This window comes from Diadema antillarum, unplaced genomic scaffold (assembly GCF_040938485.1).
Source record: "Diadema antillarum isolate AM-2024a unplaced genomic scaffold, OU_Dant_1.0 seq00001400_RagTag, whole genome shotgun sequence".
Lineage (NCBI taxonomy): Eukaryota > Metazoa > Echinodermata > Echinoidea > Diadematoida > Diadematidae > Diadema > Diadema antillarum.
Window position 1 is genome coordinate 775,816 of NW_027272155.1, and position 24,556 is coordinate 800,371.

General features: G+C 37.9%; 1 protein-coding gene across 1 annotated transcript in view; it reads left to right on the plus strand.

Annotated features, from left to right (window-relative positions):
- The window catches only part of LOC139709031 (pseudouridylate synthase 7 homolog), a 154,739-nt gene extending 131,021 nt beyond the window's left edge, over positions 1-23,718 (plus strand). Inside the window, exons 10-15 of the mRNA XM_071620999.1 lie at positions 12,004-12,065; positions 13,607-13,764; positions 15,290-15,425; positions 15,830-15,949; positions 16,725-16,794; positions 23,655-23,718. Coding sequence (XP_071477100.1) covers positions 12,004-12,065; positions 13,607-13,764; positions 15,290-15,425; positions 15,830-15,949; positions 16,725-16,794; positions 23,655-23,718 — 610 coding nt within the window. The remainder of the gene's footprint in view (positions 1-12,003; positions 12,066-13,606; positions 13,765-15,289; positions 15,426-15,829; positions 15,950-16,724; positions 16,795-23,654) is intronic.
- Positions 23,719-24,556: the final 838 nt, after the last annotated feature.

The following is a 24,556-nucleotide window of genomic DNA, read 5'->3' on the forward strand; positions in this document are numbered from 1 at the left end:
ACTAGCATGAATAAACATTTCATTTGCCTCAGAAGTGTTACGGGGAAAGTGTTCCAGATTTACTGACTTTTCACCTTGATAGCCAGAAGGAGACATAGGAAAAGACAAATTAAGAAAGAAAAATTAAGAAAAAGAGACAAGATAGACACCTGTCGGCTAATTAGAGTGTGGTATTTCCTGCAGTCAACAGTTGCACTAAAGAGGAATGTATATTTAGAAGGCACACGGGGTGAAGAGTACGCCACCAACTGTTGATGATGACAAAAGTTGGGAATACTTTGTCAGAAGGCTGACATAACATCCTTACAAAATGACGGGAGAATGCAACAAGTTCCTTCTCTTTATACATATTTTTGTGCTGCACTGCGCCATTGAGCTGTCTTTGAGAAGCCATGCAAGCTGTATCTATTCACATGTAAATGGCAACCATTTTTGTGCAGACTCTGATAGTTCATAGCCCGTGGTGTGGCATGTTGATTTTGATATCGTGAAGAAATATGACAAGAACTATGAATATATCTAATCAAAGTATGCCTCAAAATAGTTAAGAGCAAACTTGTAGCTTGGAACTTACAAGGGAATCAACAATAAGGTTATAATACCGTGGCACTGAACAGAAGTCCGATAAAAGCATGTTTTATGTAAGCCTTGAAACAACTTAGCTCAAGTATTAAAAATGTACACAGAGCTAGTACTCGCTGATGAGTTACAATAAACAGAGATTTTAGTAATCTCAAACTTATGAATCAGTACAAATAATAATAATAATAATAATAATAATAATAATAATAATAATAATAATAATAATAATAATAATAATAATAATAATAATAATAATAATAACAATAATGATAATAATGATAATAATAATAATGAGATAGTAGCTTCTTATAAAGCACTGAAGTCTGTCAAAAATTATGCTCACGGCACTGTTATACAAATATAACGAACATGAACTATGCACTGTACTTTTATGAAGGAAAATCAAATACATTATAACTTTAATATTAGAACAAATGAAGGACAAAAACAAAAACAAACAAGCGAATGATGTGATGTCCTCCTGTCTGTTACCTGATAAAATGATATCCACCATCTGCTCAGGTCCTCCTCATGTAATTTTTAAAAGCTTATAGGGTGCTCCCATTGCTGTTGGTCATTGTTTCAAGGAGGGGGGGGGGGGGAGATCTTATGTTCTCAGTCACTAGGAACCACAAGAATTGAAGTTAGAGTAGCTCTTTCCGGGACTGGTCTAAATGTACACTGGTACAGAATTTCACTTAAATTGTTTCATCTTAGCCAGGAGGTAATGTCAAGGACGTTGCTTGCACTTTTGCTGTCTGCGAGAGAAATCTTTCTTTTAACTCTTTCAGAGTTTGATTGACAGTATTCAACAAACGTTCATCTTTAGGTACAAAGTGTATTTGTTAAAGAGCTTTTTGTCTTATAATCGCAGTCTCGTGCATTTCTCTCTTTTTTATCAGACAAAAATCAACCATGAATGAAGTAATTGCTCAGTTCCTCTTTCAAGATTAGGACACAAATATAAATGCATTTATTCATGCTGTGTAGATTTTGCCTGATTTTTTTAATACTTTTTTTTAAAACAGTGAATCAAACTATAGTATGTATGAGTTTAGCTTACATTGTTTGCAATTTTCACAAAGAAAACAAATTCAAATCAGATCAAATTTGTTCTCACTTTTCTATTCTGATATGAAGAGAAAGTATATAACAGTAATGTTTTCCTCTCCTTAAAATTGACAGTTTTTCCCTATTTGCAGAGCAAACAGCTGATGGGCATATCAGTTTTCTTTCTAAACAAATAGCGAGGCCCTGTTACGTAAAAAGTTGCAATCAAATATAAGTCAGGTTATCAGCCAATCAGAATTGAGTATTCAGAAACTTATGTTTGATTTTCTGACTTATGTTTGATCTCAACTTTTATTCAACTGGGCACAGGCCAAATTGAGACATATTTGTATATGTACACAATAAATCAGCACAAAAGAAAGAAACAAACAAACATGACACTGAAGAAGCACAGATTTACATGAACTATGTTTATATCACACTTTGATGTGATGACACTAAATTTGAAAACTGAACAGGAATTGTCATCATTCTCAATGTTCTCATCTTCATTAGATTTCTACTGTCTTCTCCCCACCCCTTCACTGCCTTTAGAAGTAATTTGTGTGAATTGTGTTGTCTCTGTATCAGGAATTAGATCTACACATCTGATTTGTGTCATTTTTTTCTCAAAGCTCATCCTTTTCTCTGTCTAGATTTTGAATTTAAAGACGTAGAATTCAGTGTAATTATGCTTTATGGTAGCATCGATAGACTCATTCTTTCCATTTCTGGTGTGTTGTTACACTCTGTTTTCCTCACACATGGACTATGAGAAAGTGTCCATAAAACCTTTAAAGAGTAGATAACCATGCAAAAATAAATTATCAATTTAGAGTAGCTTTGCATCTTTAATGTAATCACAAATAGCGTTTACAGGCTTTAGGGCAGTGAGTTGGCTCAGTCGGTAGCGCGTCTGCCTCACGATCACGCGACCCGGGTTCGAACCCGAGTCTGGACTGAGCAATGTTGTGTGTAATCATACCGTCCCCTCTAGCAAGAGGCAAAACACTCTGTCCCTTGGATAGGACATAAAATGGAGGTCCCGTGTGTGACAGAGTCACAACTCATGTACGTAAAAGATCCCGCTTCATTTATTCATTGCAAAGAGCAGGGTGTTTAACCCAGTGTAGTGGTCCTGCCTTGCATCCAACTGTGGACCCCTTGGAAGAGCAGCTAGTGTAGCTGCATATGGGCTATCCAGCCATATTCTCAAATGGAAATTATACGAAGAAACAAAAACAAAGTAGATCCGAAAATTTGTTTGCAGAGGTTGCCGTGAAGTTTCCAATCTCTCTTCTGCTTCACGCAATCCTGCAACTTCCAATACCCTTTTCCTCAAAAGTAGTGTACTTATAATTATATTTATGTTTCAGTTTTAGTCATTTATGTTTGCTGTTTAAGAACATTCAATCTTGGTGACTTATTGTTAAGTATATTATTTTCCATTTGAGACTCTCCTCACTCAGAATTTGACATTAACTTAAACATCTTCTATGTCAACTTTCTGTTGCTTTTATGATGTAGGATGTTTTATTTTTATTTTATTTTTTTTTAATTTTTTTTTAATTTATTATTTTTTTTTTTGGGGGGGGGGGGTTGAGCTGTACCTGAAGAGGCATTTTTTTTTTCTGTTTCTCTGTGTCATTCCCCCCTCCCTCCTGTCAACATTTATGTATCTATCTATCTATGTATCTGTCTGTCTGGGGGGGGGGGTTTCATAAAGCTGTTCGTAAAGTTACGAACAACTTACGAGCGACTGGTGATCAGTTGCGATGTGCTATACTTACTAGAATTTCAATAATTCACCACAAGAACTGATCACCAGTCGCTCGTAAGTCATTCGTAAACCTTACGAACAACTTTATGAAACAGGGCCTATTTTTTCCCATCTGCCAAATGATTTACATCAATCTGTACTTGTGCTTTGGTCCTTTGTGTCTGATCAGATGAATTTCCATGTGAATGACAGTTGGTTTTCCCCAGCTGTTTCGCAAGATTTGCATGCGCACTGTAGCTGCACACAATATGCTACCATATCCATCCTCTTTGCAGACTTTTGATAGCATTCGTTCACCGCTGCTTGTCACTCAACATTGTGTGTGTTGGCTAGATGACTATCAGCGGGCCAAGGCGTTTGACTGTTTTTGTTGGCTGAGTCCTAGGTTTTCTCTTCCTACATGATCTTTGCAGTGGTATCCCCCAGCTTTTCAAACCCCTCACAAACAACATCCAATTTCTTCTAGGTGACAAGTCCCTCTAGTTCCTGTCCCATTATATTTCAAATTTCCACAAAAACTTGGTCTTGCGGATTGCCCCCATTTGTCACAGTAGCTTGTAACAGAATTTGGGTCAAGCAAATGCATCACCTAGCAGAGCGGGGTGAAGGCTTTCTTCCAATACTCTCTTTAAAAAAAAAAGTGACAGCATTCACTCATGAAGGAATGAATTTCAGAAAAAAGTGAATTTAGAGTGAATCGTAGTGAATTTGGAGTGAAATTATGGTTTTTCACTTATTTTGGAGTCACTCCAGAATTTGTGACAATAAACATTTTCACTCCAAATTCATTCCAATTTCACTCTAAACTCACTCATTTTAGCTATAAATTCACTCCTTCAAGAATTAACATTTTCACTTGTTTGTTTGTTTTTGTTTCTGTTTCTTAGAGAGAGTAAATTATCTCAGATTAGTGCCCTCTACCCACTGTGTCACAGAAGTAGTCCAGTAAATTCTCTTAGTTCTGAGATTTTTCATGTGTACATAAAAATCTTTGCAATGGATGAGGGATGTTGTGTAACTAGAGTAATCCTAGTCCTGTTCATATTCCTATTCATTTTGATGCCTCAATATCAGGCATACGGATGTGGAGTGAAATATAGCACATTTATGTTTACAAACAGCACCTCTTTCTTTTTTGCCAGCAGAAAGACTCACAAACAGAAATGCAGTCCATATATAAACTATACAGAATTTGTGCAAAATCAAAACAAAAGTGAACTAGTCCTATGGAGACAGATCATTCAGGATAGATTTCTGTGGCATCAGGTAACCAAAAGGTTGTGATTTCAAACAAATGATTAATGTTGACTGAGCTTTGTTCCTGACTGGCATACAATTGTAGTTGCTAAAATATTTTCTTAGCTGATTGTCATAGATGTCTAGAAACTAGTTGCTTTTGCATGGAGATTATCTAATCTGTCTATAAACCCCTATTGTGTCACTATGTCCTTCATGTTGGACCGAGGCACATTACTACAACAACAAATCTACAACCAGGTCATGCTTGGGTGAATTACTCAATGCTGATTAAAAAAAAAAGAAGGCAAATTAAGCTATGCACCTGGGCTCATGAAACATTAAAGCAGTGTATCTGATTGTATTTTTACATTTTTAAGAGGCTTGTAATGGCAAACTGAATCATAACTAACCCTCAATGGTGTGAAAATGAGACCTCCTGGTGTAAATGTCAAGGCTTTCTTTTTTTATTTCATATTTGTTTATATTGAACCAGCCATAATTCAGGGATACATTTAAAACAATGGCAAATACACAAAGTTTTAACCCTGCTAGTACTACGTAGGTGTATACGTCATAAGATCTTACCAGGCTGAATGAGGGTCACTCGAACATAGGCTGTTGCTAGGCAACAGATTCCTCCCTCTGTTGGGGGCTCTCCTGGCTTGCCTGGGTAACATGTGATTCACTGCATGATTCACCTAAAATACCCTGGGCTTGAGACAAGGATATGTGTTTGGTGGGGGAGGGGGATGGATGAGGTGGAAGAAGGAGGTACAAAATGTAGGACATGCTCAGATATGTATACCCAAGAAAGCACATGGCGTGCACAGGCACTAATCTTCACATACATAGCTGTTTACATACAAGTGTACATGTACACACATACACACACAGAGTCATACTCAGACAGGCAATACACACACAACAAGAACAATTGATGATAGAAAGAACTTGTAAGCATGCATATTTTGAAAAAAAAAAGGGGGTGGAAAGAGACTTGCTGTCATGATTGATTTTCGGCTAATATGATGTTGTGCTCTGTCAGGCTGTGTTCCTGCATGAAGTCTGTTTTATGGACGTCATCTGGTTTACGTACTAGGGATCTCGTTTGTGTTCTATTGCATGCCCTTTTCTTCATGTGGAGCCTCTGTTGTCTTCGCGCAACAAAGTGAAAGAAACAAGTATCTTATGTCACTCTTTTGTCTCGGGTTTCTCCATTGTTATTAACCAAATGTCAACATTTTGACTATGTGTAAGTTCTGACTAATTGACAGCTAGGCACACATATTGAAAAAAAAAGTGATAATTTGCACCCTCTCTTTCAGTGCCTAGCTACGACTGAAGTGACTTTTTGACCCTCCATATTATTACTGATGAAATTCTCAAAAATCTTTTCAGGAAAAAGCATAGTCTTGATAATACATTCATTTGTGTGTTTGCGACACACAGAAATCCCCAGCTAACAAGTTATTTGTATTCATTTCATTCATTTCGTAAACCTTGGGTGTAGAGTGAAAGCTATCATCTGCCTAAGAAATCCCTTGTCCTTGACCAGAGAAAGCTAGCAGATCATTTTGTGGTGGAGTGTTAAAGAAGAAATTCAATATCTATGAATTACACAGATAGTCATGTTGTTGTTTTTGGCACAATTCTGATCACATTCGAGATGAGACTAAGAGAACAGTTGTCAAAAGAATAGAAAAAGAAAATTAAACTAAAATGAATGGGAATAGTACTACCTGAATGGGGGTCTAGGTCAATTACCCCCTGCGCAATTCTCCATATCGCATATAGCTATAAAAGAACCAACGTTGGCGGCGCACTAATATAATCGGCGTATTTTGGAGCGATTTGCAGTCAACCCCACTTCCGGTTGCAGCTATCGCTCCGCGCGCTATTATGCATGCATGCACGCTGCATGCAGCGGCGCGGCTAGCGTCCCAGCTAGCGTCCCACACACGTATTCATCGTGTACAATTTTGCCATAGGCTTCTTGTGTGGAGAACTTACACAAATCTGTATATGTGGGACTGTAATAGAGATCGTCGCGTGCGATGAAAAGATCGTACCCATGGGTCAATTTTCAACTATTTTATCTAAGTCAAAATAGTAAAATATGAAGTGAAAACATTCAGATTAGGGATTTCAACATCTCTGAATTCTGTGAAGAGGTATAGTTTCAGTAATGTCGGCCTCATAAATGATCTGAAGAATAGATGAACACGGCACATTCAGTGCAGCAGTTGTAACTGTGTACTCAGCACTAGCAACAGTGCAATATATGGGCGTCTAGTTCGCTGGGGGCAGCGGGGCAGGTGTAGGGAGCAATAGTACTTGAATCTTTCGCGATCATCCATGATTAATAGCTTTTAGAAAGACACTCGCTGAAAAGGTAAAATTTGTGTGACCGATGTTGAGCAGACGCTACCGATGCAAGTGAAACTGTGCGTTGGCGTGCAGTGCATTGCGGTGCAGTGCATTGATTGACATGCGTACATAACGCGTTGGCGATAACCGGAAGTTAAGCTGACTGCACAAAAGCCAGGATGTTGATTGCGCAATGCATTCTGGGACGATATTTTGCTATATGTGATATGGAGAATTACCCCAGACCCTTCCCCTGACCCTAACCCTAATCCTAATCCTAAACCTAATCCAAACCCTAACCCAAACCCTAACCCTAACCCTAACTTTACTCTAACCTTATCACTAACAAGTATTTAGCTTGGGGGTAATTGCCCTGATATGCCTGAATGGCTTTTTTGTGTGTGTTTTAATGGTTAGTGTAATGATGATGATGGTGATGGTGATAGCGATGATGATGACGAGGATGATTGATGATGATGCTGCTGATGCTGATGGTGGTGATGGTGTTGATGGTGATGATGGCGATGATGGCATTGATGGCGATGATGGTGATGATTATTTATGATGATAGTGGTGATGATGATTGATGATGGTGATGATGATGATGGTGATGATGGTGATGATGGTGATGACAGTGATGATGATTATTGATGATGATGATGATGGTGATGATGATGATGGTGGTGGTGATGATGATGATTGATGATGATGATGATGATGGTGATGATGATGATGATGACGGTGATGATGATGATGATGATGGCAATGATGGCAATGATGATGATACCCTCTTCAACCCCCCCCCCCCCACCGTAATTGACTCTCTTTGTGGAATCTTGTATTAAAAGTTTGTTTCAAAGGGCTGATGGAGAGGAGATAGGGTGCAACGAATGTGAACAAAGCAGATCTCTCCCTCAAGGAACCATCAACACAGCTCGTTTATTGGTATAGACCTGACAAGAAGCCGGGGGAACAGATTGTGACTGGTTGCATGAGTTGCTCTTGAGTCACTTCCCACCTCAAGGTCCGGGCATGCCAGAAGTAGTGGCCGTCTCATTTTATCCTTTTCCCAAAGCATCGGCAGAGGACTGCGTGATAGGTGAAGACTGTATCCTGTAGCTGCGGCGGGGAACTTCTTCTTCTGATATATATATATATCAAATCCTAGGGTTTAGAACCATGACTATACAGGTTACAAGGGAAGAACAAAACAAAAATTAAAACAAACAAACAAAAACTCAAGTCTTTTGATAACTGGGTTATTGCAGGAGCACTTAGAGAGAAAGCAAAACAAAAATTCATGGTGCAATATAATTACTTATTGGAGGACCTGTTAGCATATTGATATAAACCATTCATACCAAGTACATTCCAACATTTTAGCAGACACTATTTTAAATTTTGTGGCTGGAAAGAAGACCTGCTGGAGGGGATTTATGGAACACTGTTATTGCTTAGTGGAAGACTTGTTAGTCTATTGATATGAACCATTAATACATGTACCAATTAGATCCTAAAAGTTTAACAGACAAAAGATTAAATGTTGTGGCTGAAAAGAATACTTGCTGGGGAGATTTTATGGAACACTGTTACTGCTTATTTGCTTATTTGAGGATACTCTATTGATATGAACCATTAATACCAATTAGATCCCAAAGTGTTAACAGACGAAAGATGAAATTTTGTGGCTGAAAACCAGACCAGCTGGGGACACAGGCTCTCCTTGAGTTGGGCTTGCCTGCCTAGCTGTTTGAGTTTGTTCAGGTATCATCATTACATGTTAAGCCTTAGTAAGTCTTTGAAAAATCATCAAATTATGCTAAGTCAGGTTGCTTGATTACATGTTTGGCACAACAGTAATGCTGGATTTTTTTTTAACAATTTTTTTGGAGAGGGGTCTCTTTTTCACTTTTTTTTCTTTCACCGATGTACATATACAACGTTTTTCTTCAGTCTCATTTTATAGATATATCTTTACACTTGCATTTTGAGAGAGAGGGAGAGACAGACAGACAGACAGATAGACAGACAGACAAATTGACAGTGAAATAGAGAGAGATAGAGCGTGTGAGTGGGAGATTACTGATTTTATCATCACATGAGTAGTGATTTTTTGCTTAATGAAATTTGTGAAATCATCCATCGGTGACACAACATTTTAATACTCCTTTGACAATTGCTCCTGTCATAGTTTATCCAAGGACTTATAGGGTTAGGGTTGTGATAGGGTTAAAGGTTTAGTATTATGTGAGGATAAGGGTTAAGGTTATGTTTGTTGGTAGGCTTTATGTTTGGCATTACTAGCATGCAGATATTTCACGAGAGCAATCGTCATAGAGCGATTGTCATTGAACCCATCTATCATATCAGTGAACATTGTCTGGTTGTGTAGTCGTGGAGTCCTGGTTCTGCCATCACATATACTCCAGTTAATTTTTTCTTGGGATTGAAATGGGAGATAAATTGCCAACAAGTTGGTGGCAGTAGAAATAGTAGTATTTAATAGTAATGATAAAAGACATAGTAGAATTGAGAAAAGTTATAACATGCACAAATAGACACAACCTGTCATTTTTTAAAGCATCTCTGAAATGTACATATATTTTAAAAAAATGAAATGTATCATTTTGTTTTCTTTACCTTTCATTGCTACTTGTCTCTCACTGGAGCTCCAGGCATGTGTTGTAGTAGATGCTGTGCTCACACTTTGCTTTCCACTTACATATTAGTGTCAAAAGCAATACTTTTTGGTATCTGATCAAAGGTCTGTGGATGTATGATAACATAGAGAGGTTGTAACAGACTTTCAGTGTAAAGTATGTCCAACATTGAGCTGATTGGATTTTGGGTCTTGAGGTTTTGGTTTACATAGGGACAGAGTCAGAGTTGAAATTGTCACATGTTTAGAAGCATTTGAAGAAATGTAATTTTGATATTGTTCCATGAAAATCGGTGCCAGGATTAGTGATAATCATCCAAAGACAACTATATATATCCATTGATTTTGTAATGGCACAAGTCAAATTCCGAAGTATATGTATAGCTATCATGATGGCTGAGGGAAACAAGTTTGATTTAAAATCATACTTGGTGTAATGATGCATTTTGAGACTATATCATGATTGTCAAGAGAGGAAGCCAGACTTTGTAGTTTGCTTAGAAGTGCAAGAGTGGTTGGATGCTACACATGTAATAGAAGTGCTTGAACAATAAAGAAAGAAAAGGGGGAGGGTGGAGTGGTGGAAAAAAGGAAGTTAACACCAATACTCATTATTTCACAGATCAGGTAAAGTGCAGTCTTTGGACTATGAGAAAGTTAGATTAATTGTTCATTGACCTGCTGGACACAGATTACTGGCTTTGACCCTAAGCACCTATGGATTTGTTTTTATCCATTAAACTTCATACACCTGTCACTTTGGGCCAAGGGGGATCATTCCTAAGTGTTCACCCATTTCTGCAGATTAAAATATAAACAAGTAGGATTTGGGCTAACATTTGGAAGGTGTATACCGGGTGTACATGGTCTTTTGAGTACCATGATTATTGTGGTACTGGTAGTAAATTTGAGCTGTCTCAGCAGAATACTGGATACACCCTGCTGCTTTCTTGACACATACACAAGTCATTTCTGTTACCTCAGAGGTGCCTAGCATGCTGCATGAACACATGACATTGAAACATGATGAAGTTTATGATTTTGTAGTTTGACGTAAATTGCATGCGAAGCACCGTTCAGTATCATGCCACATAAGCTGTATGTTCTACTTCGACAAAGTTGTTCGATTGCCTCAATGTGCCTCCCTCTTTTCTTTTTCTTTTTTTTTTTTTTTGCATTTTTGGCAACTTCCCAGTAGATAATAATGCCAGTCCCAAGACAAAGCTAGTTATAAAAGCTCTCTTTTTTTGTCATCCATCTGAACATGTGTGTTGTCAAATAGTCCTTGTGACTCACACGCATTTGCGTGTAAATAGGTTCGTGAGACCTCATGTGGAGAATGCTTTCCCCTTGTGAGTGTTTGTCAGAGTACTGATGCTTCCCTTTACAGTCAAGTCCACATTATTGACACACCAACAATTGTCATTGGTATTTGAAATTGAACCGCTTTGAGAGTTGATTACCAGCTTGGACCGGTCATGGCCCCGTTTCATAAAACTTGTTATCAGTTACAACTGCCACATTTCTGTGACAAATTCACTCCCAGCCAATCAGATGCAAGGATTTCAGTAGCTTGTAACAACTATTACGACTTGTCACTGACTACAAGTTTTATGAAATGGGGCCCAGGGATTTAGATTGGTGCTGCTCTTGCAATCCTTGAAGTTCCCTCATGTCTAACATTTCAAACTTTCAATCTTTTGTGGTGAGTGCGAGTTTGAAATTGAAAATAAAGTACTGAAGTCTTTTTTTTTTGGGGGGGGGGGGACGAGAGCAGGAGACTTATATTTCAAAATTCTAGTTTGCGAAGTTTCATCCCTTTTGTGTGTATGTGTGTGTGTATATGTGTTTGTGAAATTGTTTATTCCCATCAACATACATGTAACGCTTATTTAATCTAGTCTTTGAAGTTCACATGATGCGTACAAATTGATAATCTTACAACTTGTGCATTTTTGTTCTCAAAGAATATATAACATTCCATTTCCTCACCCTTTAAACTTTAAACTCCTAATGCTCAAAACAGGCTAGAAGAAAATAAAAAAATCAATGTCTTGATGAAGAAGTATTCGTAATTGCCTCTAGAAATTTTAAATCATGGCGGCCAATTGTCCAAAGTGCCACTCGTTATGACATCACTCAGTTGACATTGCACGGAAATAATCATTATCCATTCATCACAATCAAATTTACTCAGTGCCTGCTTGTTGTATCATCAGTCATCATTATTTTCTGTGTATCCCCCTCCTTTCCCCCTCCTCTCTCTCCCCCCTCTTTCCCCCTCCCCCTCCCTCCCCCTCCCCACATATCTACATCACCATCCCAGGGCACTCTTGTTGAGTCAGTGGCAGACGGCTGTTGATCTGATCCTTAAGCCCAGAGAAGAAGGTAAGTCAAGTGCATGTTAAAGAGTCTGAGTCACTAAGACAATCTACTCCATTGCACTTGTTCCTGATTTGTTGGGGGTGAGGGTAGGGAAGGGGGGGGGGGGTGGAAGATGCCCATTTGGGAAATGAGGAAACTTTGGGTCCCTACCAATGATGTTATCAATTGCAATTTTGCCTCCAAAAATGTCCATGAAATTTTTTTTTAAAGAAAATAGCTCCTGTGGCCATGTATGATGTGCAATAAAATTGAAAGGATTCTGTTATTTTTGCTTTAGTTAAAGTTATGCATGCAGAGCACTCACAAAGCATCTCTCTCTGTATATACATAACAAGCTCTTCTGTTTTAGCATGGAACATTCATTAGGCAAGCTTATCTAGAGCCATAGTTCCTGACTCGGAATAGAGCAGGCTTTTGTACCATGGAGCACTAGAGTCTTGTGTTACTTGGACTCATAAAAGCAGCAGTGCTGTCAATTGTTGTAATTGTTACAGTAACGTCTTTTGAAGTATTTATACTCATATCTCCCTGGCCAATTGATTTAGCAATGCACACCTGGTACCAATAGTTGATTCAAGAGGAGATAGTGATAGTGGATATAGAAATCTGGTGGTCTTGCTGGGATGATGATGATGATGATGATGATGATGTTGAGAACTGATGCAATGATAAGGAAGATGATGAGTGTGATGATGACAGTGATGATGCCAAGGAAGACTCAAGATTTTGCAGGAGTATCTGGTGATTCTGTTGATGATGATGTTTTGTATGTGATGAAGATACTGATGAAAGTGGTGGTATTGATCATGGTGATGATGATGATAATGATAATGATGATAATTTTTGATCATGATCAAAATCAAGCTTTGCAATGAAAGTTGCAGTATTAACCTATTGAGGACGAGTCCCGAGTGTACTCGGGCAAATGTCTATGGGAAATGCGTGTTGTATCAATATCAAACCATCCTCAATGGGTTAATGCTGGTTTGTATGATATATTGATATGAGGTAACAGCGATAATTATGATGATGATTTGATGGCATATAAAATCCCAGTTTGTGTGGATTGTACTGTCAAGACAATGATGTAATAATGATTATACTTTGATAGCGATGGAAATTGGTGGTGGAGATGATGATGCTGAAAGATTGAATACCTTGCTGAGCATATCCAGTGTTTTCTGTATATGATACATAATGTGGATGGCATTAAGATAGTTATCCTAGAGAGAATTTTTCTCTTTTTTTAAATTTCTTCATAGTTGTTGTTTTTTTTTTTAGAAGAGAGACAGGAGATGGAGGATAGCATAGACTTCAGTATTAAATTGAAAAATATTTTCTTTATGGAAATCTGTAGTTGGAGAAAGACAGAGAAAGACAGATCGGGTCAAGACAGTTAGATGCAGTATTGTGAGACATTCATTTGATTTATCTGACACAAAGGAAGGCATGTTTGATTCTGAACAAGGAAATTTTGACATGCTTGCTCCTCAAAAGTTGTTAGATCAAGTAATATGTGATTGTCCATTCTTTATTGTTTGCAGACCAGGAGGATGAGGGGTGGAGACGCCACTGGATGGAGACAAGAGATGCCCAAGCCACCCTAGCGATGCTCCCTAACCACCGGAGGAGATCGGTGGAGCAGCAGCTGCTGAGAGGGCTGCTCAAGTCCAAGAACGACTACCTGGCTGCCTTCTCTTCGGTGAGTACAGGGCCCCATTTCATAAAAGGTTGATATGATAACAACTCTTGCTGGAACGGCAATTGTCATGGCAACGACAGGAATCCAGCTTCCTGATTAGCTGTTGCTATGGGAAGTTGTCATTCCAGCAAGAGTTGCCATCCTAACATCTTTTATGAAATGGGGCCCTGGTGTCATCTTTTGATGCAGTGTATGGACTCCCACCAGTTCTGTACCTTGTGGTATCTTTGCTTGTTTCATGGTGCCTGCATGTATCATTCTAGAAGGATCTACTTAAATGCATTAGGCTTCAAAACTTGCTTAAACCAATAATATATAGTACCAAAGTGATGATGTCACAGTCTTTTGTTAAAGCAATTGGATTGGAACCAGGTGCGTTCATGGTTAGCAGCAATAATGTGAACAGGTATTTGGACTGAGTGAGGTTGTTCAGAACCAATTTCCATGGTGATGAATGGCTATGATATAATTACACTTTGATACTCCATTGTGCTATTTACCGGTAACACCTTGCTTTACACCACATTACATTTTTACTCTTCCAGTATATCTGTTTCACATTCATATGCGCATCTCCCAGGTTTGTGCTCCAGTCACCCTCTTCTAGCTTCTCCCTTTCTCATCAAATGATTCTGCTGCCAATTTGAGATCTCATATTCTTTGTTTTTGCTGTTTGTCTTTCATATATGCCTTTTATTAATGATTGATATGATAAGAGTTGACCAAATGACTAGATTTGGTTTGATCAAAATTAGGGAAATAGTCTAGAAGATAGAGAAAATATGAACAAATCTGGCTTAATGACAGAAAGATTATGCCACTACTTTTCAATCATCTGACATAGCTTCCCTTTTTTTTTTGTGCTTCTCAGTTTCTTTGTATATCTTGTCCAAATATCTTACTTTCCAAATGATTTGAAAGTGCACATCCATGCCATACTCAAGTTACCTTTCAGATAGAAGTAAATTTGCATTGACGGAACATCAGAAATTGAATAGAAGTCAGATGTAAAAAAAAGAAATAATAATAATAAGAAGAAAGTGATGTAATATTAGAGTCTTACTGAAGTGTATGCCAGTTTACAGTTACAAGGAAGGAGTGTAAGTGGTTTTGGTTGGGAGAAGGACTGCAGTGCTTGTTCGTAGAGCAGGGATTAAGCAAACTATCCCTTTCTCACTTCTAACACTAGATGGCAGCAAACAGGCTGTCAAAATACTCACCAGCTGTAGCTAATTTTGTGTGTGTGTATGTGTGTGTGCATTTGCTTCTTTCTTCTTTTTTTTTGGTCCTGGGGGGCATTTCATCAACGAGTTCGTCGGAGTTTTCACCGACAAATTTGCTATCAGCCAATCAGACCAAGGATTTCATTAGCTTTTAACAGTTGTCAGTGTAAATCCTTGCGTCTGATTGGCTGATAGCAAATTTGTCGGTGAAAACTCCGACGAACTCGTTGATGAAACGCCCCCCAGTTCTTGAAAAGACTTGCAAAGAATCAAACAATGCATGCATATTTCTCTGTCAAAAGATTCCTCGCAACACCAGGCTGATCTATGTGCACAGCTACCAGAGTTACATCTGGAACCAGATCACCTCCCGAAGGTTGAAGCAGTATGGCATGTCTCCGGTGGTCGGCGACCTTGCCTCCAAGGCCAGTATGGAAGGTGAGACTGTCTCTATTAGGTGCATTCACATTTATGATGAAATTCATAAATAATCCATAATGTGATGTCATCTGCTCTGCAAAATGCACCACAAAACATATTCGTCACTAGGGCAACAAGACCTCATACGTATCTACAAAATGTCAAACGTTCAATATACACGTGTGACTGCTATTAATCAAACAACCATGCTTATGTGATAGAGCAAGCATTTACATCTGAAGTTATTCATCTATTGCTCAGAATTATTTTTTGTGTGCTGTATCTAACCCACTACAATTCTCTTTCTTGTGCTTTCTCTCTTTCTCTTTCTCTGACAATCTGTATCTCCATCTCTCTGTGTGTCTTTGTTTGTCTGTCTGTCTGTCTGTCTATCTGTCTATCTATCTATCTCTCCAATCTAGGTGAAGATAGTGAAGTGCCGGTAGTGGAGTATGTCACAGAGGAGAATATTGGTCAGTTCACCATCTTTGATGTAATCCTGCCACTGCCGGGTTACAGTGTGAAGTACCCCCTCCATGAAGGTGAGCTCATCATGCCGTACCATTTCATGCCCTCTCTGTCACATCTTCATGATGTGTCCTCGTCTTGGTTCTGGTGTTTATGGTCTCAATCAATTACTCCCTTTAGAGGTATCACTTCTGTTTTGCTGTCTCTTCCGTCTTCCATCCCCAATCCAATAATATCCATCAAATATGTCCAAAATTATGCAATTATTTGGTAATTTTGTTGGAATGGCCTGTATCTGCTATCAGGAAAAGTTTTGGATTAGTTTTGTAGTGGGATTTGGACACATTCTTTGCACATTTTGCATTTCTTCTTCAATGCTGTGGACATTTCCCATCACTGCTAGAAAGAAAGATGTGCATTACTGGGCAAATATCCCCAAATCAAGGTGACATGCATCTGATATGTTGCTTTAATACCAAAGGAGATCTCATCATTATCATTTTTATCACTATTTTCAACCACAGTCAATTCCAGTTCCCCCCCCCCCCCCACACACACACACATATACACACACATCCCACAACTTTTCAGGTAGCGATTGCTACACCAAAGACTACAAACAGTGCACACGTATGTTTGTCTTTTTGCTTTATTTATATGTTATATCTAATTTTTCATATTGCCTTCAGGAACAGCATCTCTGTGAAAGAGAAGGGAAAAGCCTTGTTTTACTGATTCTAAATCCTAGAAGTTATTATTCACATGTACATATAATCATCCCGACATCTCAAGTGGTAAATGGTGATTTGGAGCTGATTTTGCTACCCTTGATGTATTCCTTTCTTCCAGCTGCTGAGTGGTATACAGAAAAACTGGCGCAGGATGGTCTGACCAGTGAAATGCTAAAGCATCCAGTTAGGTAAGGCACAAATCCTCATAGACGCTGTTATACAATGTTTATACAGTGTGTCCCAACAAAATTACAATCAGATTTTTGCATCGATAATATTAAATATGATCAAACCATCTAAATGCTACTTCAAGGTCTTGAAATGTACCATTTTATCTCTGTTTTGCAGGAAACCCTTTCAACTTGGTTAAGCGGTCACAGAGAAATGTGGATTGTTGTAATGCATGTCATGGGTCTGATTTTTCCAAGTTTAGCACTTGGATGCTCTTGGAACTGCATATTAAAGGTCTAGCTTACCTTTGGGAGCAGTCATTTGAAAAATGTTAAAGATATTGCCTGTCATGCATATGTGTAGGTCTGTTGTACCACAAAACACCCTCCCATATAAGAGTTTTGCAATAAAGCCTAAGATATAAAGACATGTCAGTATTTTTCTCAATAAACCGTAATGGTATACAGTTTAGTCTGGAAACATTTTTATATAACTATTGTTCACATTTTGTATATTTAACAATACTTAGCATCAATTTTACTGATTCATATTTTCACAGTGGTTGTTTCTATCCCTAACTCACATTTTAGAACTATTTTATAGCACTAATGCTGGGTTTTTGTTTCATCTGCAAATGGTAAATTATGCCTTTAATGTGTGAACACAATAGACAAAACTTGGAGGGAAGAGATTCCTGACGTGCTCTACAAAATTCCTCATTTCTCTTTGACCACTGAAGCAAATCAAATGGGGTTTTTCTGTAAGATGTTGGCAATTAGTTATAGTTTCATACCCTGAATTTGCATTTCGATTGATTCACTATTTTAAAGTTATTGTTGCGGAGGGTACCGTGTTTATTGTTTTGTTTGTTTTTTTTTTTTTGACGTACGGTATATATTTTGCATTTCATGCAACAGTTCTGTCTGTGATATCGTTTCCACCCTAATGGAGACCCCTGCATGATTTTCAGACTTTTGCATTTGAACACTAGAAATCGGTTCTACTTGGTGCATATTTTCAGAATTCATAGTGATTGGGATAAGGAGTAGAATGTTTTTCAGAATTCATAACAAATCACAGTAAACGAGGAATGTGACATACACCTTTTTGTAGTAGCTACACATAAAAATGCATGATTGGGTGCTCATGGAAGCAGAACAAAAGAAGAAGGCATACATAATTTCTACACAGGTGAACTTGTTGAGCAAGTGGTAGGCCTATATTGTTATTGAATTGCACCGTTACATTATGTACATTGTACATGACTGGAATATGTGAACCTCTTTATGTCATCACCCTGGTTCAGTGTAATATCTTTTGGGTTTTTCAGAGTATTGGTTTGTTTGCTCAAGGACCACAATAAATTCCACAAATGTACACAAGGCACTCTCAATCCATGAACTGCGTAATGTAAAGATATATAGGTCATCTGCAATGTCCCTTTAATGATGTGATACACTAGGAAAAAAAGAAAATGTATGTGTTTGTACTTGCATGAATGATAATGTGCATGAATGATAATGTGAATGAATGCTTATGTCTGTGTACCTACAGTATCTCAATCTCTAAGTAACTTGAGAATGAAATACTGAATTGAAAACACAGCCTCTGACACTTGTAGAAAATACGAAGTTTATCAAAATTTGCCCTTTGGCACCGTTAGAAGTCAATAAGAAAGGATACAATGATATTATTCCGATCATATATATTTATTAAAGATATGAAAGAATACATGTGATGCAATATGGTTTTTCACACACATTATTGCATATTAATCTTGTATATTTAGAGATTAATTCTGTGATACTTCAGTACTTTCCATACCACCACATGTGAAAGGCAAGATTAAATCCTATATTCTGTAGGTTTTGAAGAGATGCCTGAATGTATAGTTGTATGGTTATATATTTTAATGCTTATATTCATGCATGCCTATTTACTGTCAACACTTTCATGACCCATATATGCTGCAGATTTATGTTAATTGCAAAGTCAGAACTACATAATGTATACAAAATATAAGCATTTGTTCTTTTTTACTACAGTTTAAGCATTTTTGTCACCAGAAATTAAAATACTACTTACACATGCCACTACATGATTTCAACATACCTTTCAAATACTTCATTATGCATTGGTAGAATTCACCTCTTGACTATCGCATACATTACTACTAATTTCATGTTTTACATGTGTACAAACATACTCCACTGTTTGATGGTAGTTGATATAATTTTTACTGCTCTACTTGCATGCTGTTAGTTCTACTCCATCATCCACTGTGTAGGCGATGTAAACATGAAATAAAGTTTTACATGAATGTCAGACTGTGGATTCTTAAAGGCACATGGACCCAGGATTCAAAAGGATTATTGGATGGCATGATGATCGCAACCATCTTCATTAAGAGAGCATATTACACATAATTTCTTTTATTATAAAAAGTTTCAAATTCATTATATTCATGATTCCCTGTGTGTAGCATACAGTATAAAGTATAGCACTTGCATTTTGGACTGGACCTAATATATCAATTGTGTTCTAGATACTCCGTGTATGACCTGGTTTATTCCAATGTTCAAAATGTGGCAGATGCATGAACGGCAGAGGGCTTACACAACAGGCCCCTCTTGAGTCCTGGGTCTGTTTCCTTTAAGCATTCCACAGGGAGAAAGGTAGCACATGCTAGTCTTAGCTCCATACCACTGCACATTTAAAACAAAAAATCATGTCTCAAGTACTGTACGAGCTGAAATTTTCATGGTGGTTTTATTTTCGCGAATGTCGCGAATCGCCCTTGAACCGCGAAAATAAGAACAGGCGAAAATAATTACATGCGAATAAGTGAGTGCAGTTAGACCCTCGCAACCGCGAAATAACATGCGAAAATGTCCTGCAAGTAGCAATTCGCTAAAATATATGTACACTAAAATTTCAGCTCGTACAGTATTCTGGGCTGCCATTAGGGTCTACCTTGCTGTGTTTTGACAGCATATGACTTTTTGAATATTACCAAAGATGTATCAAGTGCTTTAATAGTCAAGTCATGGCTGTTTCTAGAGGCTAATGGGGATCTCACAGCCACACCTCTCAGGTTTTCTCTTCTGCTGCATGTTTTGAAGCATATTGTAAACATGCAGGATGTAGGGAAGTATAAAAAGCTGGTAAACCACAAAGCTACTAAGTGCTTGTGTTAAAATTGGCAATTCATCTTTTCCTCCATTTTCAGGATTGTCTTTGGCAGTTTTAGCAATTGGTCTACAAACTGGATGGAAGCACTGCACACACACTGTAACATAGTGCTGCTCAAAACTCCATGCATCTGTAGGGGTAGAAGGATATGATACTGGAATAACCATTCCAAATAACCATTTCCCAAGTGATATTGTTATCTATATATTATTATTATATATACTATTTACATTTCTACAATTTCAGCCCTATGTCATAAAGCTGAGCGCATGCACCCAAGTTGTGTGTAGGTCCATAGGTTGTGCGTAAAATTGTGTGTAAAGTTATGCACAACTCGGGGCAGTCAAATAAAAATCTGAGTTGTGCATGTAAGTGCCACAAGTTGTACATTGTACATAACTTTACACAAGATCTTCAAGCTGCATTTAAGATCCAATGTTGTGCGTAAAGTTGTGCATAAGTGCTTCATAGCAACAGCAATCCAAAATGACTGCAGGGTTGGGGAGGGTAGTTTTACCAAGGAGGTTTTATACATGGAGTTCCAACTGGCTGTAATTTATTCGAACAGTTGTCAGATTTCTATTGATGTACAAAAGAATTCCACAGGTGCACTTGTGCCTTTGATGATCGATGTTCCAAGCTGCCGTCTTGCTGAGCAATCTGAAGATTCATTTTGAACATTATCATAATGTTGGCCATATTTTGCTTATCTATTTATTAAATGAAATGGAATTTCACTTAATAATAAAGCATGTAAAACAAAAGTCAATTCCATTCAGAAATTTGTGCAAAAGTGTAAATCAGAGCTGTATTATGTGAAAATGTTAAAACTGTACAATATCTTCCTTTGAAAATGGCTGGTGATTATGCAATGAGACATGAGTCAATTGTCTTTCGTATCGGCGCGGCAGATCCTGTTTGGCACATGCTTCAAATATTTTTGAGCAGCGGCTTCGAACATAGATCAAAGGGAATAACTCTGTTGTTACTCCATCTCTTCAACCTCCTTGGTTTTACCTAGAGGGGACCCAATGGAGGGACTGTAAAATAATGACACAAAAAATAGAAAAGCCTATTGGGACATACATGTATACACCACAAGGGAAAGAGTGGCTGGTTCACCTACTATCTGGTGATTTACAACATGGGACAAGGTGGAGCAAAACATTATCAGCGCTCTTACAGATCTGCACAAGGTAATTGCATGTTGTGTATTGGTACAGCCATGCATTTATAATTGGGCTATATACATGTTGTATGCGCAGTTAGGGCCTACCAGTTATATGCAGCCACACACATATTGGCAACAGTGACTGGTATTATTACATATTATGCACACACTGACGGTCTGAAGCAGGACAAGAGGTTATAAATTTTTTTTTTTTTTAAGTAATGCATCCCAACTCCGTCACTGACTCAAAATTGGCTATAAAGAGTCGAGGCAATGTGTTTAAAGCACAGTTGCTGCTACATTGTGGTCATGAAGGAACTGTGCTCAATTCAATCTTGCATGTCTATTCTAAGGGGAAACTGCTCTGTGATGTGTTACTTTAATCAGTATACATTCATGATTAAATTAAAGAGTTTCTGCTGACTCATATATACACAGGTAACTACTCATACATTAAACAGCACATACAAATCTGTTTTGTATTCCAATCTCATACATGTACTGTATGAACTTCTATCAGTTTTAAAAATGTATTTGGTTTAAAGGGTGTGTACAGTTCTGGTCGAGGTGAAGATTTAGCTTTTAATATTTGCGAGATATTCAGAAACCACTCTATGAGATATCAAAGAGCATGCAGTTCTATGGGGTATCAAAAGTTTATTCGATGAAAATCGGTTTTGAAATGGCTGAGATATCCAAAAACAAGGTGAAACAAAGAGATCCTAATAAAGTTGTGGCATGTCGCCTTTTATTATTAACACTTTTTTGAATATCTCAGCCATTCGAAAACCAATTTTCATCAAATAAACGTTCAATTTTTCTTAAAATTACATGCTCTTTCAGATTTCATAAGAGGCTTTTCATTATCTCACTTAGGAATGTTCAACACATGAATCCCTACCTCAACCATTACCACTGTACAGTCCCTTTAAATAAAAAATACAAAGAGAAGATGAAGATATCAGTTAGATTTATCTGTAACAGCTGTCTTGAATCTCCTCACTCTGCGTCAATGACTAAGATTTGCAATCAGAAGTCTTCTGTGTGGGGATTTGGTTATTCCTGTATTGAGATATTCTGTGAAGGTCTCATGCGAGTTAATTTGTGAAAGAGGCCCTTGCGATGTTAGGTCTTTGTTACCATACATGCAGGGGCTGAAGGAGAAGCAGTATTTCATAATTATTGCAACCAGTTCATGAGAATGTTGTTGATATAAAGAGACATCATAATCATCATGGAGAGTGGATACACAGATAACGACAGAGGCTACAAAACACACCATAGCATGATTTTTTTTTAGTACATAGAAAATGGCATGGAAATTAATAAAAACCCAACAAAGAAATTAATCTCTCTGGGAAAACATGAAATGCAGAGATTCAAAATACGTTGCACCTATTGAGTTGCAAGTGTAACATTTCATACAAGAATTGCACTGAAAATGTAAAAAGAGAAACATAGAAAAGAGTGGGATAAAAGAAGCAAGAGAGAGAAGAGCTACACAGAGAGAAAGAGATTGAGAAAAAAAAATCATACCTTTGAGAAGAGAAAGGTATTGTCATGACAACATCATGCTGTTCTACATCACCACTTTTTAGTTTGATGCTATTCAGCTCGTATCCATGAAATATATTTACTACAGAATAGAATAGCAATACTGTAAATCATGATATATTTGCGGCATGAAAATTTGGCGAATTCGAGCCGGCGGCCTTCTCGGCGCATGAAATTTTTGCGAATTGCAACTGGCATCCAATCTATATTGTGTAGGCAAGAACTTTCATGTGCAATTTAATTTTGCGAATGTTGGAGCTCGCGAAATTGAAATGCACGCGAACATTCCTCCTTTTACAGTAGGACACAACCAATCCCAGAGAGATTGTGCTGAGTGTATAGCCAAAAATGTACCAATATGTGGTAAGCTGTAGTTTGTGGGACTACACAACAGGGTGACAATATTGCGCACAGTCTGCTTCTACTTCCACATGCACCAAAGTTTTTAATTACGTTTCTTTTGTTTCCTCTGGGCATCATATCATGTCAGTATTTGTTTGGCATTTATATTGATTGGAAAGGTATTGTGAAATGTTTTAGAGTTATATATTTCCTGGATAAGGAGTGGGTGATTTACAAGGATTTATACCAGCTACCGTTCAAGGAGGAGGTCCATTTAAACCGAAGAAAATCTCATTTCACAACCCCTCACTAAGACAAAGGGGTTGTTGTATTGCTATCCATTGCGCACCGACAATGGGTCCACTGGCTGTGTCATCTCAACTGCAACTCCCTTGGTTGTTGGGAAAAGAGGTTATGAAAATGTGCAGGGTGTTGTAACCATTGAGTTTTTATCTCATGGCTTTCCTTAAATCCAACCCCCTAGTCCATCAAATTGTAGACCTTTGATGAATGATAGACATGGATTTACAATGTGAATGAAAAGATTTCCTTAACTATTCTTTTTATTCTGTTTGTTCATTTAAGTCTCTCTTTTTTTTTTTCATTTCATCTCTGCAGAGATCTGTCCCTGACCGGAGCATACCGCAAGTGTGTTGTGAAGCCCAAAAACGTAGACTGGTGAGCATAATTTCATCTGCATATTTTTTTTTTCGTTTTTATTTCAACCCTGTCATTATTTAAATGTAGGAATCATACTGATCCGATGCCCTGAAGTAGAATTTTAAGCATTGCTAAATTTGTGGAGAAATTTGCTGGAGATATGCTATTGGTTGCAGAGTGTGGGATGTGGTGGTGCTGATGTTGCCAACCTCAGATGGGAGCATGAAGTGTGAAAATGAGAGAAGCAAACAGTGGGAAAAGGTATGTGGGATCTTTTGTGAGCCTCCAAAGATCCATCATGATAAAAATCATCACTGTTTCTTTGATACTGTTATGATGGCAGTGAAAGGATTGTCCTTGAGGAAGCAATTCAATACTTTTTGTACTTGCAAGTTATCAGTGAACTGGCAGCCTTAATTCTGCACAGGACAAGGCAGTGAGTGTGTATTGCCATGCATATACATATGGGCAGGACCACTGGTGCCAGCTAGGGACTTGAACCAGGGACCTTGCGATTGAAAGTCCATTGTATCATCCACAGAGCCACACCAGCTCCTCTGTTAATCTGCTAGTGCTGTATTTAGACAGGTGAACCTCCTTTTGGGAGTATTCATTCAATTTGAAATGAAGCACTGGTAGTCTGATAAGGCCTGCATACATTATCTTTTGGGGTCTCAGTCAGCAAAAAAATCAGCATTGCTTAGATTTAAGTTGATCTTAGAAATTGAAGAATGATGTAAATTCTTAATAAAGCACCCGCGTGGTCTGGTTACACATGTAAAGGCAGTAGCTGAATAGTCTAGTGGATGACAACTGTCTGGTAATCAGGAGATCATTGGTTCGATTCCAACCTGAGTATG